The 17,181-nt window shown below is 33.6% G+C and overlaps 1 protein-coding gene across 5 annotated transcripts; it reads right to left on the bottom strand.

Moving 5' to 3' along the window:
* Positions 1-465: 465 nt before the first annotated feature.
* LOC120329025 (serine/threonine-protein kinase PRP4 homolog) lies at positions 466-16,890 on the bottom strand. Of its 5 annotated transcripts, XM_078114733.1 has the most exons (19): positions 16,363-16,890; positions 15,439-15,670; positions 15,120-15,236; positions 14,734-14,835; positions 13,856-13,945; positions 13,157-13,265; positions 12,294-12,414; positions 11,250-11,421; positions 10,532-10,648; positions 9,830-9,971; positions 8,933-9,122; positions 8,420-8,607; positions 4,897-5,081; positions 4,405-4,499; positions 3,926-4,030; positions 3,335-3,626; positions 2,482-2,572; positions 1,238-2,089; positions 466-962 (listed from the first exon to the last, which is right to left on the bottom strand). In XM_078114733.1, exons 1-16 carry the CDS (start codon positions 16,832-16,834, stop codon positions 3,349-3,351), a joined length of 2,715 nt encoding a protein of 904 aa, XP_077970859.1. In that variant the 5' UTR covers positions 16,835-16,890; the 3' UTR covers positions 466-962; positions 1,238-2,089; positions 2,482-2,572; positions 3,335-3,348. The 5 variants fall into 5 exon arrangements, with proteins under 5 accessions (XP_077970859.1, XP_077970858.1, XP_077970860.1 ...); XM_078114732.1 differs by having other exon boundaries at positions 2,482-3,626; XM_078114734.1 differs by having other exon boundaries at positions 1,238-3,626; positions 15,439-15,664.
* Between the last annotated feature and the right edge of the window lie 291 nt (positions 16,891-17,181).

The following is a 17,181-nucleotide window of genomic DNA, read 5'->3' on the forward strand; positions in this document are numbered from 1 at the left end:
TCAGAATGCAATGTCGCGGCAGCAATCAATCGGCTGTGAGAAGTTCCCACGGGAAGACATAATCGGATAACCCTCAACAGAGTGACACGACAGGTAGACGCAAATGAAAATAACCATGTTGAAGCAATTCGATATATTCGAGCATGTATTTCGGCAGCTAGTTTACTTTATCAGCAGATACTCACTTCTTCGATGGATGTTATTCGGGACAAACATTATAGTATATATGGCTTTATGAGCGAATCGTACATAACATGCTTTAATAAGGACACTGCTTGCCATACTTACAGCCTGTCATAACACACATGCTTTCTAATACTGATCGACAGGTAATTCGGCAGGGCAGTTGCAATATTTTTTCTTTGTTTTCAACTTTCCCTATCAATTTCGTACACAATACCTATAAAGCACAACTATGTATAGTTTTCAAACTCTATAGGATTACTATAGGCCAGACAATAAAAATTCTGGAGAAATACATTTATTGATAGAATTGTCAAATTTACAGCATTATAAATCAAGAGTAATCTGGCCGAATGCATGTGAAGTTATCTATATACTGTACTGCATTTTAGCAAATGGGTACGAGACTTTATAAAATCAAAGTGCTTGTTTTATGCACTGTCACCTTTAGAAACAGAAAGGAGCAAAATCAAAAACAGCAATATTTGTAACAATAACAAATGACTATGATGTAACTAATAATTACAATTGTCCATTATTATGAATTTTGCAAGCATTACCGACTAGCAGACTCAAAGTCAGGTATCAAATACTAATCATCCTTTTCATACAAATCCATAATCATCAAATGATTTTATTTGTTGTATGAAGGCTTCATATTTTCAATGATGGACAAGTATGAAAAAAAACAAAATAGATTAAGTATGCGATAAATGCTTTTTATTTCATGAGATATCTTTACTCCGAGCCCCAGGTGATTCGCACTTCGAACATGTTACCTGAAATGAAATGCAAAAGTTGTTGGCATGGTAACAATCAACCTAATCTCTCGATTCTTACAAACAACGTTGCCAATGCACATCTTTTACATATAAAATTTTTTTTTCAGATAGCGAACAATACAAACTAGGTATACCAAAGGATTACAAATGAGCTTAATGAGCAGCAAACACTCAAGAACAAGGGCAATTTAGTATATTCACATGAAAAAGAAGATACTGATGAGCCAAGATCAATACACCCCATCAGCTAAGGAGAAACACAACCAACTTACATGCGAATGCTAGTTTTTGAAGCAACAAGACTTACACATTCCAAGGCAAGAAGCATTCATTTGGATGAAGACTAATCTTTTTCTTTCACAAAGACTTGCTTGGAATCTCTGTAACGAATTGAATATCGTATAAGTTTTTGAAAATTATAAAAATCTCAAATACAAACCCAAAATTTATTTATCATGTCCAAAAAAGAGTTCTTCATCATAGCCTTTAGTTCAGTAGTACAAAGAACTATTCCTTGCCACTTTCCGACTCATTCCATTTGAAGTGCAGTCGTTGCATTAAAAATAAAAAGTACAAGTCACACCAATTTCATGTTGCAGGTAAACCTCATTTTAAAATGAGTGGATTGTGAACACGCGAATATTCTATGGCAAACAAGCATAAGATACGTAACAACTTTAGTCAGGAATATATATATATCTGAATGGTTTTATATTCTAATATTCTGGAAACTATGTTCTATACATTTTTTGTGAAATGTAGATCTTTTTTTGCAAAATCAATTCTAAAATGGTTACAGAAAGAGTTGTTTAATTGTTTGGGTATCGTACTTAAATAACTTCAATTTTGAAGTAACAAAACCTATTTCCTGTAAGTATAAAAATATACTAGAAGAAATAAATGAGTAAGCTCTCTATTTTTTAACCAGCTATTCAGGGAAGTAATCAATCTGTATGTAATTAAGTGGGTCCAGCGATGTCGCTCCAAAGATATATATCTAAAAGTGAAGTAAAATCCTATCTATGCTGCCTGCTCACCACAATATAAATTGCATGCAGAGTCGATACAATCTGCTCGCAAGCAAACAACATCAAATCATGTTTGACACTTGACCATCGATGAAACTGAAAATGAAGTAAAATTTTTTGGATTATTCCAGCATTTCATCGAGTCTCTTAGAATAACCAAGAAAGTGTGCGGCAATGATTCAGACATTTTGTGACGTTTCCACACCACAGTATATATTATCTGACCTGTGTGATTGATACGGGCAATGTATAACATATGCACAATTGTATTAATCTAATATGTTTCATAGTATGTTGACACACATTTTCGTTTTCGAGATGCGCATAGCTATTCTGAAAACATAAATAGAAATCTCCCAGTATGCGCATACTTACCAGCACTGCGAAAAAAGCCAACAAAGAAAATACTTGATTTTGAGCACTAAAAACTATGAATAATATTTCAGCCTGATAACTATAAATTCCTTATAAGCTGCATTTTTGTTTACCATTCATATGGACACGTTGTCAATTCTAAAGAACCATTCTATGTATGTATTCATCAGAAAGTATTCGAGATCAGAGCAGGTTGTACTGCGCCTGTGATGACACAAATAAAAAAGTTACAGGCAATATTTACAATTGAGAAACATTGATGTGACACAAATAATTTTTTAGTAAAACTCACAAATGTCAAATTGAAATGCATTCAGTTGAAGGAAATATCCAAATCATAAATTGCAAACAGTTGAAAAGAGGGAAATTGATACAAAGACCAAATAATAGCATTAATACCATTAATAGGCTATATTGTCTTGTTGTCAAAAATTTTGTTTTTAGATGTGATTCTGATGTTATCGAAAAATTCAATTTGCCAAGAAATAACAACAAAATGCAAATTTATATTATGTTGGCATGTTTTAGAATATGTTTGCATCAAGTACAATTTTAAAGATATCTCCGATAGTAAAATTTCCAACTCTCTTTCCTATACAAGCAATCCAGGCTGAAGTGGAGCCAGCTAAAAAGAGAACGAATAGGCCAGAATGCAAGTATTACATAAGTAAAGCAGTTAAATCCTGTAGATAAGGGATTATGAACAAGGATTGCATTGGTTTTGTAGTTAATCTAATATGCAACCGGAGAAATACATCGACTTAAGTGTGTCAAGTCCCCAAGAACACATCATTTTGAAAAAAAAATGCTAGGAACAAAGTAAGAGAATTAAGTTTTTTTTAAATAATGCTTGAGAATCCAAACATCAAATAATGTAAACTATGAGTATCATGTTCCCATCTGTTTTTCGTATCAAGAATTCATTTACCAGCAGAGCATTAAAATCTACAAATAATTCAAAACAACCCTTGCATTCCATTTCACATTGTTTTCTCCTGCACAAATGGATGCATCAACGCATGATTGATTGAAAGTCGTTTTGTCGGATCGAGGCAGAGGCATTTTTCCAATAGATCTTGAAGTTGCAATATTTTCCGCATTTGATCCTCCGGGATTCGACTTGGGGCTTGACCCCCTAGTAATTCCTTTCGCAGATCAATGGTGGGGTTAACGGTCGATATAACAGTGATCTTTTCTCGTTCTGTTACTTTATCTACTTCTTGGTACATGAAATTGAGATTTGCATCAAAATGTTGGTCTAGAAAAACATGAACAGAGTTATAATCTGGAAAAGAATCTGCAAATTTCCAACTACAGACTAAATTAGCCAAATTATATAAAAATTATTTAGGATATAATCGGTAAAACATTATTTGAAATAACAAAGGTGCAAAGGTTCGAAACTCCGATTGAAGATATATAAAGAAAGGAAATTTGAAATATTCATTATTGAAATGGATGGGATAATTTAAGAGAAAATAATGAATAATAATAGCATTACAGGAATATTAGGAACTATACTTGCAAATAAATTATTGTTAAAAAAAATAAGATTACCTTTAAGAGTTCCTTTTCTAATAACACGATGTGGAATTTTTCCTTTCAAATTCATCATTAATTTCAACATGTGATTATTGGATTTGCCAGGGAATAAAATATGACCTGTATAAAGAATTTAGAAAAAAAATGGTAAACTTCAGTAAAACAGTTATGTATGTAGCGGGAAATACATTTATTTCGATTCTCTAGGCGTTCTCTTTCTGGATTTGTTGCTCACAAAAATAGTTTTGGATCTATAAAATGTCTTCAGTAAATTCTGATTCAATGTTTGTTCTGGCAAGTAGGAGGCTGCTGTTTCTTCTCTATCCATTCTGTGTGCTTATAGTCAAGAGCTCATGAGATACCTTGGTTTAAAGCAAATATGTAAAAACCTATCTATGATCTTAATTCCAAAGTTCTAAAGTAGGAATTCGCACTCTCGTTTACAGGAAGAAAGTTGAAAAACTGAATTTAAATATACAGCAAACAACACTCACCTGTATATAACTCGTATATTGTGCAAGCCACAGACCACATGTCAATTGCATAATCATATGGCATTCCAAGTATTATTTCTGGAGCTCGATAGAATCTAAAGAAGATCAATATTGTCAGAAAGAAATAATGTTTGTTTTTAAAATGATAAATAAGAATAACATGATCTCTTTCCACAAAATAGTGAATATATTTATGAGCTTTCGTTTCGATCTAACGAAAGCTCATAAATATACTTACTTTTTCGTGAAAAGAGATTATGTTAATTCTTATTTATCTTTGTAATCCCATATTGTTCATCAAGCAACTGACGCATACGAATCTGAAAGTAAACAAGGAGAAAGGACTTGTAGTTCAGTACACAATACCCTAGTATACTCCAATTTAAATGATAGCTTATTTAAATTGGGCATAATATAATTTAACTTAATAAATGCCAAAATGGCTCTCTTGTTGTTATTGTCAATTTGAGGATTCCTCATACATATATATACCTTGACACCAAGTAAGGTGTAATTTCCATGTCAGCGACATGAGATGCAGATCCAAAATCACATAATTTCAACATTGATTTGGTTTCGTTCACCAATATATTATCTGGCTTGATATCAGCATGTAATATGTTGCATCTTTTCATCAGTTTCAAGGCAAGGAATAATTGTTGAGTGTATGAACGAACCTGGGAACAGATGAAGTTAAAATTAATTTGATTCCTAAATGAAACATTAAGAGTTTCACACAATAGAGAATGAAGCATCATTCAACTATCAAAATCTTTCTACTTCTGTGTTTGCTGTCTTTTAACTTGCGTTAGGAATGTTATAAATTCTTATCTTAGCTATGAATATTGCTTCGCTAACGGCAGTCGGCTAAGAAAACACTTACCATCGCACTTATGATAACCCTGCATGGCCTACAGGTCCGAACCCGTAGGGGATATATATGTGCGAGAGGATTGCTGGACTCCTCACCATCATAAGAACACAGGGTGGTCCAAGTAACAGCTGGACAGTTATGACTTTCTCCACCGCTAAGTCCGTACCCCTTAATCAAATAAGTGGTTAATCATTCCTAAACCCAACATGGACTGATACCATGGCTAGATGCTATGGTTCATGATACGGATAAGCCGTTTTATTGACTTTCCTCTTCCCTAGGATAAGTATGATGAATAGTCCCATCCTATATAGCAACCAGTGTTGAGAAGACTCAACTTAGTGATCAAGCCAGGTCATCTATTGCAAAGACTTAATGATAAAACTGCCAAGTTTCAAGCTTCATTGCTTCATTTTACTGTTGTGTATCATATCTTCAATACGATGAGTGACTCGTAACACCAGTGAGTTGACTTGACAGTGCAACAATTCAACGTGGGAGTCAACTTGAATGGGACTCGAACATGACGACTTAAGAGTTTAGAGACTCTGATTCAGTTACCCAGAACTGGACTAGTAATGCTATCTATTTGACAAGTTACCTACCAGTTTATCCTGTTTCTGCTACTTTATTATTGTTGCTAAATTAATCAGAAAAATATTAGTTGAAAAAAGATAATTCATAAAGGTATAAGATGAAGAGCCAGTGGTCTGAGCCAGGGGTCGAAACCCCCCTTTTGAATTTTCTGAAAAGTGAAAAAGTTGCCGATAACACGTGCAATTGCCTTCTGCTAAAATCGCCGTTCGTTTTCATCAACGCGGCATGTTATTTATGCCGTGAACGCCCTTTACATTGATGTTTATTCTCTTTAATCAGAAATTTGTGCCGCGGGAACAATGATAATTATTTTATTTTTGTACCCGCACGGAAATGTGAAAACTGAAAAAGCGTGCAATTGCCTTCTGCTAAAATCGCCATGTTTTCATCAGCGTGTTATTTAGGCCGTGAACGCCCTTACGTCGGTTTTTATTCTTTCTAAATCATAAATTTATGCCACGATAAACATGATAATTATTTTATTTTTGTACTTAGTACGGAACTGTGAATTTGTGAGTTATTATACGTTCATCGGTGGCGAGGTTCTAAAGACAAAAGAAGGAGTAAAACCGCGATCTAAATTTGATTGAAAAGCAGCATTATAAAATACTGAAAATAAAACCGTGTACAATATAAGTTTTGTTGAGTCCCGCGACAGTCTAAAAACGCTTTTCTAGTCGCAAAATCGCAAAATTTCGTGTGCCTACGGCGCACATTACGTTTGGTCGTCGCTCAGGAACATACCGTCACTAAAATCGAAACACGGTTAATTGTGGGTGGGATTTGCCTTTTATCCATTACTTTAAAATTGTCGTAGAAAATTTTCGTGTTATCATTAAACAAGGTTGAAAACGCGATTTTTTCCCGGTTTGTGATGATATATAAGCTAATTAAATAAATTTTACTCCATGAGAATTTACAGCAGATTTACGGATTTTTCAGGAGGTTTTATCTTCAAAAATAATCGGAGTGTCAGCATTGCGATTGAACGGAGTCAATGTTACAACCACATCTCAAATTTGTCGAATTTGCAAAATAGAAAAAATACGGATCAAAACAATATATGATAGGCGACGGGCAGTTACCACAAATTTTTATTTTTATGTCGGCAAATGGCCGAGGTATTTTAAAATTGTGAATTGTAAAAAATTGTTTTGTTTTGTCGACGCAAACGATGGTTAAATTGAAGACAATCAAATTAATAAAGCAAGACATTCTAAATATGCCCTTATCGGTCACGAATTGATTACTTTGCACAACAGAAATATCATTTTTCGTTGTAAATCCGACTCTTTTATTTAATAAGTGGCGTAATTGCGGCGATGAACAGTATTTTTGATTTAACGATATACTTCATATGCATTTTCATTGTACGAAATAAAGTTGTACTTTTCGAAATTTTATATCAGTTATTGAGATTTTTCTAACGGCGATAACGAGTTGGCAAGATTCCAAAAATACGTATTAAAATTAAATACACCGTTTATCTCATATTTTTATGTTCACCGATCGCCGTGGCATTTCAGAGAACTAATGGTTTAATTTTGACGTAAGAAGAAGCAACCGTGAGTTACGTTGGACACAATTAAACTAATATATAAACCCATTTTAGAATTTTGTATTTGTCAGAGATTGAATATTTCACGCAACAAAAATAATCATTATACGCTGAAAAGACGTCCCTTTAACGAGCGTGTAATGCAAAGACTGTTACAGATCGCAATGGGAATTTATGATTATGAACCCCCCCCCTTTTGAAAATCCTGGCTGCGCACAGTCTGAGCCTGGACAGCACAGCTTGCCAGACTTGCCATATTATAATTGAATGATCAGTATTTACATTGCAATGTTCAGAACCACTTTGAAAAAAAGACTTCAATAGTTCCACAAACTAAAGCTGGTGTATCAATACTACATTTTGCTACAAAAAGAACTGATTAACATGAAATATTTGAATGTAAGCATTGATAGTGAATAGTGGGTGTTTACACGGTGCTCCCGAAGTATTCGTACCAAGATGGCGCACAATCAGACATAGTATGTGTACCAGGTTAGGGTTGTTCAGGTTGTGCGTATCTTGGTACAAATACTTCCGGAGCGCAATTTACACAGTGTTTCTCCAAGCCAAAGCGCTATATGTTTTGAAAGATCCAAAATCTTAAGAGAAACTCACTCATCAACCTAAGTGCAGTGGTAATTTACAGGAGGTTCGTTTAAATCCATTCTTGAAATGTCATGATCATGATAATTAGCGAAACTTTTCTTGATTTAGACATTAGAATAAGGTATATGCACCGCAGCTGATGATGAGCATTATATTTGGCGTTTCAAAAGTTATATATTTGATTTATGTAAAGTACGTAATGTTAATGTAGTATGTAGTAATGTACGCAGTGATATAGATATATTTTTTAAAATGAGGGAACCTGTTGCCGGTGAGTTCAATACAAAAAAAAAACGTTTTTAAAACTGTGAACACACCATTGCCTAAGTGTGCCTAAATTGTCAATCTACTCCAAGGTCAATACCAAAAGTTCTACTTACAGCTTTAATATGCAGTCCAACACTGGCTCCATATTTTTTCAACAATTCCCTGAGATTCATACTGAGTGATTCAGTGACGAGACATAAATGGCTTTTATGTTGAAAATGACGATACAAACGAAGACAATGATATCTGTCTTCTCTATCTGTGTCATTCAGCTTTTTCAAAAATTCCAATTCCTTCATACCTGATAAAAAACAAAACAAAAAATTTGTGGATTAAATAACAGCTCAACTCTGCTGCATTACTTCACATGTACTTCTTGATACACAAGCAAAATGTTTAGGTTTCCCCGAGTCATTGTGTACAAGAGGAATTATTATTTATGAGCTAAGCAAGTGTAATCTGCCTACAGGGTATTATTTCAAGTTAAAATTTGTTTATGAGATGATGTATATTATGATTGAAGATGTATAACTGACAAGGACATAATATGGGGGCCTTAAATCAAATTAAAAGATGAAAATTTCCACTATAAACTGAATCTATTTAAAAATTCAACATTTTCAAACCTGTTTTATGCATAAGGTCATTCCTTCTTATAATTTTAATTGCACATTCCATGTTTCCTCTGGTAGAATCACGAGCTCGAACAACGTTACTGAAAACACCTTGTCCCGTGAAACCATAGACATGATATCGTTTTTCTAAAACTTCACCGATACTAACACGATAATATCCTTCTGCATCTGTCCAGTTGTCCTGAAAATAACATAAAAGATTAAATCACAATTTGATATGAAACAAATCCCTAAAGCTTCTAAAATGATCAAGAAAATATATTGTGAGGCTGTAACACAATATAAACTATAAAGTGCCTCCCATCTTTTCGATGTATTTACCTTTTGATGGAAATTAAATAAAATTTTCCAACAAAGTAATAGGCAACTTTATTTTGGAAGACCATAAAGATGTGGCCAATAGCAAACACTGTCATTGATGATATCAACACAAATGACAACATAATTCTTTAAGGTGAATGGAATGAAATAAGCAAGATCTCATGTGACTTATGTTTGTTGTTTTTACTTATAGACTGCCAAAATCCTGCTGTAGACTAGGCCCCGATTTTGGCAGTCTTTTAAAGAAATTTAGGTGCCGTTTCGTTGTATGGTGATAATATTCAAAATATCTTAACAGTATGTATTTATGTAGCTTAATTCTGAATCCAGTAACTCAAGTATGTCTGAGCGGCTGTTACAAAAAATATTCCCAAAATAAAAAGCTACATTGCAGGTACAAATACTATGGGAGTCACTTGGCTAGTCCCTGAACTCGTAATAGAACTAAAATAAGGGAAATTGTACCTGAAAATATGGCCTAACCCTAATCTGGTACACATACTACGTTCAGGTGTCCGCCACCTTGGTTCACATGCTTCGGGAGTACCAATGAATGAACTTGCTAACCTGGAGTGTAGGGTTTTGTATATTATCCCTCAATCCTCTTGCTTTCATGTTGGTCAACCCTGGTGAGAATTCTTCAGAAAACATGTCGGAACCTGCTTTCAAATCTTCCTTCAATTTTTTCTCTTGCTCACTTTGTATCGCCCTGAAATAGCAAAAATATACCGGCTATGAATATAATATAACACAATAAAATTGCACTGAGATAGAGACAATAGAGTTGGAAAGTGAAATCTGCGATAAAAATCAGAATATTGGATTGATATTGAAGTTGGGAGCGATATTTTCAGGCCCACAAGTCTAAATTTCCAACTACTAATAATGGTAATTAAAGTCTAAATTTCAAACGAAACTGAAAAACTTGATATAGAGTTGAGTAGTTGACTAAGCATTCTCAACAGACAATGAAAGAAGGTTTGCATAAATCACAGTTTTTATGGTTTTATCCAAGCAAAAGTCAAATATTTTGTCAACCAGAATCAGGTATTATGTTTGAAATGACTTGAAAAGATTTGAAGTCAGACTCTGAAAACACGGACCTGGCCATGTCACAAAGATGCAGATAGTGCTATTAGTCTTGATTGTGGAGGAAACATATCAACCTGAAAAAATCAATTTCAATTGTCTCTTCACTTTTTGTTTCATCAGTCCAGGAATAAAATAAATGCTGAATATTGTAACTATTTAAAATTTGGGCCAACTGACTTGTTAATTTGATCAAGTTTATCTTTCAAAGCTGCTTCAAAATCAGCTGCTGTCATCGTTTCAAGATCTTCGGCCAATGATTTTGTTATCATGTCATCAAGATTGGGGGATGGCGACCTGGAACAGTTGAAATTAAGTAAAACTAAGTTCTTAAAATGGAATTTTGCATAGAAAAGTGAAACAGTATTAAATTTCTATCTATTACATAAAATTGAGTACAATTCACAGTAGTGTCAAATTAGGTGCATAAATCGAAGAGTTGCTTCAACTCATGCGTGTAAGATATTATTCCAGTAATTATTCTTCAACTAAAATAGGTATAATAAAGGGTTTATCATGAATGTAACATACAAAGGTATATGTTTGTCTTATAACGAAATAGATAAGATGGCAATATTCATATTGCATAGAGACTCAAAACAAAAATGTACGATATACATATGATATGGACATTTCAGCTAGTAATCAAACCTATAGCCTGATGGTTTTGGAAGTACAAACGTTTCTACAATGTAATCCATGAGACATGAAAACACTAATCAATTTCACAAAACACAAAGATAATTTACATTTAATTATAAAATTCAAATATTGATGAGATTGTGATTGTGATGCATCCGTAAATTAAATGTGATCTTGCTTTGAACAATACCTCAAAACACAATTTCACTGCCCTATTAGATATATACCCTAACTAACATAATGAAAAGAGACTAACCTTGTTCCAGATGGGTTAGGAGTTTGATCTGGTGATGAATTCCCTGCAGGCGTTCCATTATTATTACCATTTCCTCCTTCAAATAATGGTTCATCAGCAATTATTAAATCTGAGTCATCTTCTTCTTGACCTTTTTCTAACAACATACGAGCATCTGCAACTGCACTCAAACCTTGAACCAAAAACATTTGGAATGATTGATTCATTTTTAATACTGCTCATCCCTATGTGGCTTTGAATCTTCTAAGTAGAGGTTCAGATTGTGATAGAAAATATTTTATATGACGTGTATTCAATTTGAAGTTTAATTGAAAAAGGCCCTGTAATTAAAGGAGCTGATAATATTTTTAACCCCATTTATTATTAAGGTGGTGGGTATGGGACCAGAGATTAAGACTAATGACTAACTCATGATTTTGAAAACCCCCAAACAAATGATGAAACCTTGCATATTTATGTGGCAAGAAATGAGTGAAAAGAGGATACTCCCAATTCCCGAAGTATGTGAACCAAGATTGCGGACACCAGAACATAGTGTACCAAGTTAGGGTTAGGCCATAATTTTATTCCAATTTTCCTTATTTAGTTCTATGACGAGTTCGGGGACTAGCCAAGCGACTCCCGTAGTCTTTGTATCTGAAATTATGGCCTAACCCTCACCTGGTACATATACTACGTTCCAGTATCCGCCATCTTGGTTCACAATTCACATACTTCGTGAGTACCGGAAAGAGTATAGTAATTTAGGTGAAGTTGATTTCAAATTAGTACAAATAAAACTAGATTGCACTCACACAAATTTCTATCAAAGTTTTTTATAGGAATTATAAAAAAAATGCACAACAAAATAAAACTCATTCCGTTGTTTAATCTCTAAGAGATAAGTAGCTTGTGATAGTTTTGTACAGTTGTAATAGTTTACGATGCATGTATAAATTTCAGTAATACTACACAGACTACAAAATCTATACTCAATACCTGTAAAATTTCTCCCTGGTGGGATTTCTACCATCAACAATGAATAAGCTATATAAGTAGTCATACCTGGACGAAGTCCCTGTTTTTCCTGTTCTTTGTATTTTTGTACAATGGCAAGTCTTTCTTGTCTTCTGCGTTCAATTAATGTTTCTTCATCTTCTTCCGATTCTATTGCAATATCTTCAACCTAATTTAGTAAAATTATGATTAATGTCAAAGATGTAGGATGTGCGTAACTACTGCACTTTTCTCTCCTCCGTATGCACTGACTGTAAGGATATCATAGCAAGAAACAAAACAGCTATATAGAGAGAAACTCTTGAATCAATCAGGAGAATTTATACCAGTTTACAGATAAAAATAATGAAGAAAAGCAGTAACATTTTCGTAACTGTCTGAACAGCATAGACAAAATAATGAATTCTGAGCATATTTTTGACTCCTATCCATCATGGTATTTAGGTAAAGGAGAGCATTGCTCGTTTCAAATATAAAAAACAAAAGTAAAATGACTAATAAGAATGAATGAAGGTGTACATAAATGATACCAGCAAAATTTGGGGTATTTGGAAAATACAGACTGAAAAAATTCGAAAAATAAGACTAATAGCGTTCTAGCGACCTCACATCCCAATCCCAAGGGGTTTTTCTGAACCGCAACCGCAAATTAATAAAACGATCCATAAACTTCATTTTATATAAGACTGACAAGATATAGTTGAGCCATTGGTATGAAAACAATAACAAAATGCCACAATAGGACCAACTGTTAAGTTCTTTAACAGAGCAATCATTTCAAGCCCAAATTACTTTTATAACTATGTTTTCCTATTTAAAAGTGAAGAAAACATAGGCTCATCTCATACTAATATATTCACTTACATTATTATTTTATTTATCTGATATTGCAATGGTAATTGAGTTCATACCTCACTCTCACTTGAAGATTCCTTTAATTTCATTCCTTCTGACAAACTTCCTTTAAATTTATCTTCATTATGACTTGGACGACGACGCCTGCGATCTCTGTCATAACGTCTGTAACAGATGAAAATTTAAATGTTAACTTTCAGGTTAGATCAACCAGAAATTTTTTCCCCCATACTTAACCATTGCAACTCATTTTTAGTCTATCGCAGATATTGCTGGACATTTTGATTACCGCAACTTATAGTATGACCAAAGTGACCATTGAGATATTTGATTAACGAGCAAATTTCAAGAACACAAATGAAAATTTGATAATTAAAAGCAAAACGATGAAACAAGCTTATGTTCACAAATCACAATCATGTTTGATCCCTGCATCACCTCTGATATCTCGCTGATTAGGCAATGTTATTTGTGGAAGTAAACAAGGAAGTCCATTCTCATTGAATGATTCACTCTATAATATATCTCAACTAGGAATCTCAAGTATGGAGCTGGATGAAATCAAAAATAATGATGAACCTAATAATGAACTCAGATGAAAGATGATGTCAGATAATCACACTCAGATGATCTACTGAAAAAGATCATTGGATTGAAATCGAAAATTATGTCAAAATTTTAAAAAAAAACTTTTTTTGGCTTCCCCAAACAAAACTAAGTTTATTTTATTTCGTGTATTTATTTAATTAATATACCTGTCATCATCTCTTCGTCTCCTTCCATCTCTATCTCTAGATCGAGATCTTCGCATGGGCCTGTCTCTACTACGGGAGCGATGACGTGACCTGAAAAATTAAATTTGTTTAATTTTCGCAATGTATTCTTTATATCCTTTCCTTAGATGAGCAGTACTTGGGAATTTTGATTGATTAAATTGAAGACATGGCCATTTATTGAATCAAAGTTAGTGGATCTGTTCGATGTTAGCCACCAATATGAAGGATACACACATGTCCCATAAAACTAGACAGTCATTTGCACTTATTTTGGACAATTTTTCATGTCAACTAAAAAATGAAAATAAAGTGTGAAGAAAAAAAAGAATAATCAGTTACCGGTAATATTCGTCCAAAATAATATTAGCAAGTACATAATTACTGTTTATATAAAATAATGTGACAATTCCTATTGAAAGAATTGGTCACAACATAATAAAATGTGACGTCAATCTGTCGTGAATTTAAATAGATAGGCTAGGGATTGATGACCGAGTGGTTGTTAAAGTGCTAGACCTAACTATGTTGATTCTAATACACTCATAGTGGTTCAAATTCCATTACCACCCCTTCACCCAGAGTATAATAAATTGGATAGGTGATGCCGAATTAAGATTCCAAAAATAGTAGCTCATTACATATTATACAACATCAGTATATGATTGTACAAGGCTTGTTCGGAGCAAAAAATATGAATAAGCGTCGAAAAAACAAAAATTTAAATTATTTAGATATTGAAGTACCATGACATTGTTTTTAATATCCTTAATTCGGAGCTCCCGAAGTATGTGTACCTAAATGGCGCACAACCTGACAGGTTATTAATGAATGACAGGGAACTATTTTATTGCTCTAACCTTGACCTTCTTCTTGATGACGAATGGCTAGGTCTACTTGATGACGAATGTTGATAATCTCTTTTATCCCTCGATCTACTACGCGATCTTCTGCGAGTTTCACTAAAATAAAAAGTGAGATAAATGTTTATTTTTTTTTTGTTTTGGCAAGTTCAACACACTATTTATATGTATATGAATGCATACATCTTATAAATGGGAAACTTTGAAGTAAAAATGTTCATGGAAATGGTTACAGAGAAACTGTCAGAAATAGAATCATAGCTTATTAAAATGAGGCTTATTTGGAACTGTTACCAGTAGATATTTTCCTGTTTATAAATTTCTTGTGCCTAGGATGGGTTTGAGGGGGAAGTTTACCAATTTTGGAATAATTTCTGACTTACCCCGAGCGATGTAATCTATCTCTATCTGAGTGATGAGTATGAGAACGTCTTGCATAAGAATCATCTCTTCTTTCAAGCAAACGATCATTTCTAGAGTCACGACTCTCTTCATAATGCCTGACAAAAATATGTACACTCATGCGAATTGCGAATCTTGAATACAGAAGAAATGCGAAGTAATAAAGTAACACATACCCTGATGCAAAGTTGTCATAACTGTACTAGATAAAAATCACAAGATACTATACTATACGCAGAAACTCATACTATACTAATAAGCTTAAATCAAGTAATAATTTCCAAACAAATCAATTCATACCTGGCTCTGGAATGTTCTGTTTCTCTTGCATCATTAGAACTGTGTTTGGTAGGTGAGACAACTTGTTTCTCAACCCTTTTAATCGAAGGTGGCGATTTTGATTTCTTCTCTTTTTTCTCCTTTTTCTTTTTATCTTTTTTATCTTTCTTTTTCTTCTTTTTTGTTGGTTTAGTAGAAGTTTTCTCATCATCATCATCTTGTATTGCTTCCTCTTCACCATTTGCTTCTATTTCTACCAAAAACAACAATTTTGCTTTAAAAGAGAATCCTATGTTTTTCATCATTTTGCTTGTGATTCATGAAATACTACAAGAAAATGTCAATTGCGCTGTGTATATTAACTAAAAACACAGATTATTCATTTACAACACGCCTACAAATTCATGGATCACTGAACGGATGTTTGATGGTCGAATGTATGGTAAGATGGTCATCGAAAAGACAGGTTTGAACACTGCACGACAAATGTTCAATCACAATAAAACATCTAACCAAAACAGTGTAAAAAATTTAGCAGAGTGCTCTACGGCAAGACTTCAATATTTATTGTAATATTTATAACAAACACATTATTTATCTCAGAAACGAGGATGTCTGGCATGGCGGAGAGTTGCAAGACCATGCCATGTTTCTTGCGTTAATAATATAAATCAATTGCAGCATGTGCAAAACTTCATGTGACCAAAATCCTCTCATGTGAACTGTTTTTTGCTAGAAACTATTGAATACTACGGTAGAATTTGTTTTCGTTCTGTAAATCAAATTATTTTATGGCATTTTAGAATGCTTGTCCTTTCGGTATATTGAGCAGTACTGATTTGCGATGATATGGAGCCACCAGACTGTCTCGTAAAGGAGAAGTGTGATCTACTGATAAAAAGTTGATCAAAACATTAAATTACTCTACTGCAAAATGTAATTTACCTGCTCCATCTGCTTGAACATCATCAGAAACCTCTCCTTCTTCTACATTATTCATGAGAGCAGCCTGTAATAAAGCTTTTTGCTGCTCTAAATCTGATAATGCTCCATCAAAACCAGTCGTTGTAGATGCATTCTGTTCAGTCTTTCCATTTTCTTCAATAATTTCATCAGAACTTTTTGTTTTTCTTCTCTTTTTACTCGATTGTTCATCATCGCTTGCTTCCGATGATGATTCTCGCTTACGGGAAGAATGTTTCTTTGCTTTTTTATGCTTATGTTTATGCTTTTTTGATTTTAAAGATTTTTCATCATCGCTGATTTCTATAACACCATCAACAGGGTCTTCATGGTCTAAAGCTCTCTTTTTGTGTTTTTTCTTATGTTTATGACTTTTCTTCACCTTTGGAGCTATTTCTTCTGCTAAAGAATCAGAATCACTACTTTCTTTCATTTTTGATTTCTGCGTCTTCATGTCTATTTATTGACACCAGTACCAGTATGACATTCGAAGTTAAATATGAACTCAATTCTGAAAATTAAGAGAGAGATTTTATTGGCACAAACAAAATCAACAGTGACGTAGTCTCGGAAGTTAGCAAAAAATGATCTACGCGAGATCGACATAACTTCTGACGCAGCGTGAAATATTTTTTATGGAATTTATAAATCAGAATTTTCAGTTTTTTCCCAAATCTCGTACAACATCTTGCGATCGCTGTAATAAATTACATAAATTGATATCGCCCTCTGTCGAATGAAGGTCTTTTGACGAGGATCGCTTAATAAGTAGGAGCGCCGCTCCTACAAATCCTCTCAAGT

The sequence above is a fragment of the Styela clava genome, chromosome 7 (assembly GCF_964204865.1).
Source record: "Styela clava chromosome 7, kaStyClav1.hap1.2, whole genome shotgun sequence".
NCBI classification, from domain to species: Eukaryota; Metazoa; Chordata; class Ascidiacea; order Stolidobranchia; family Styelidae; genus Styela; species Styela clava.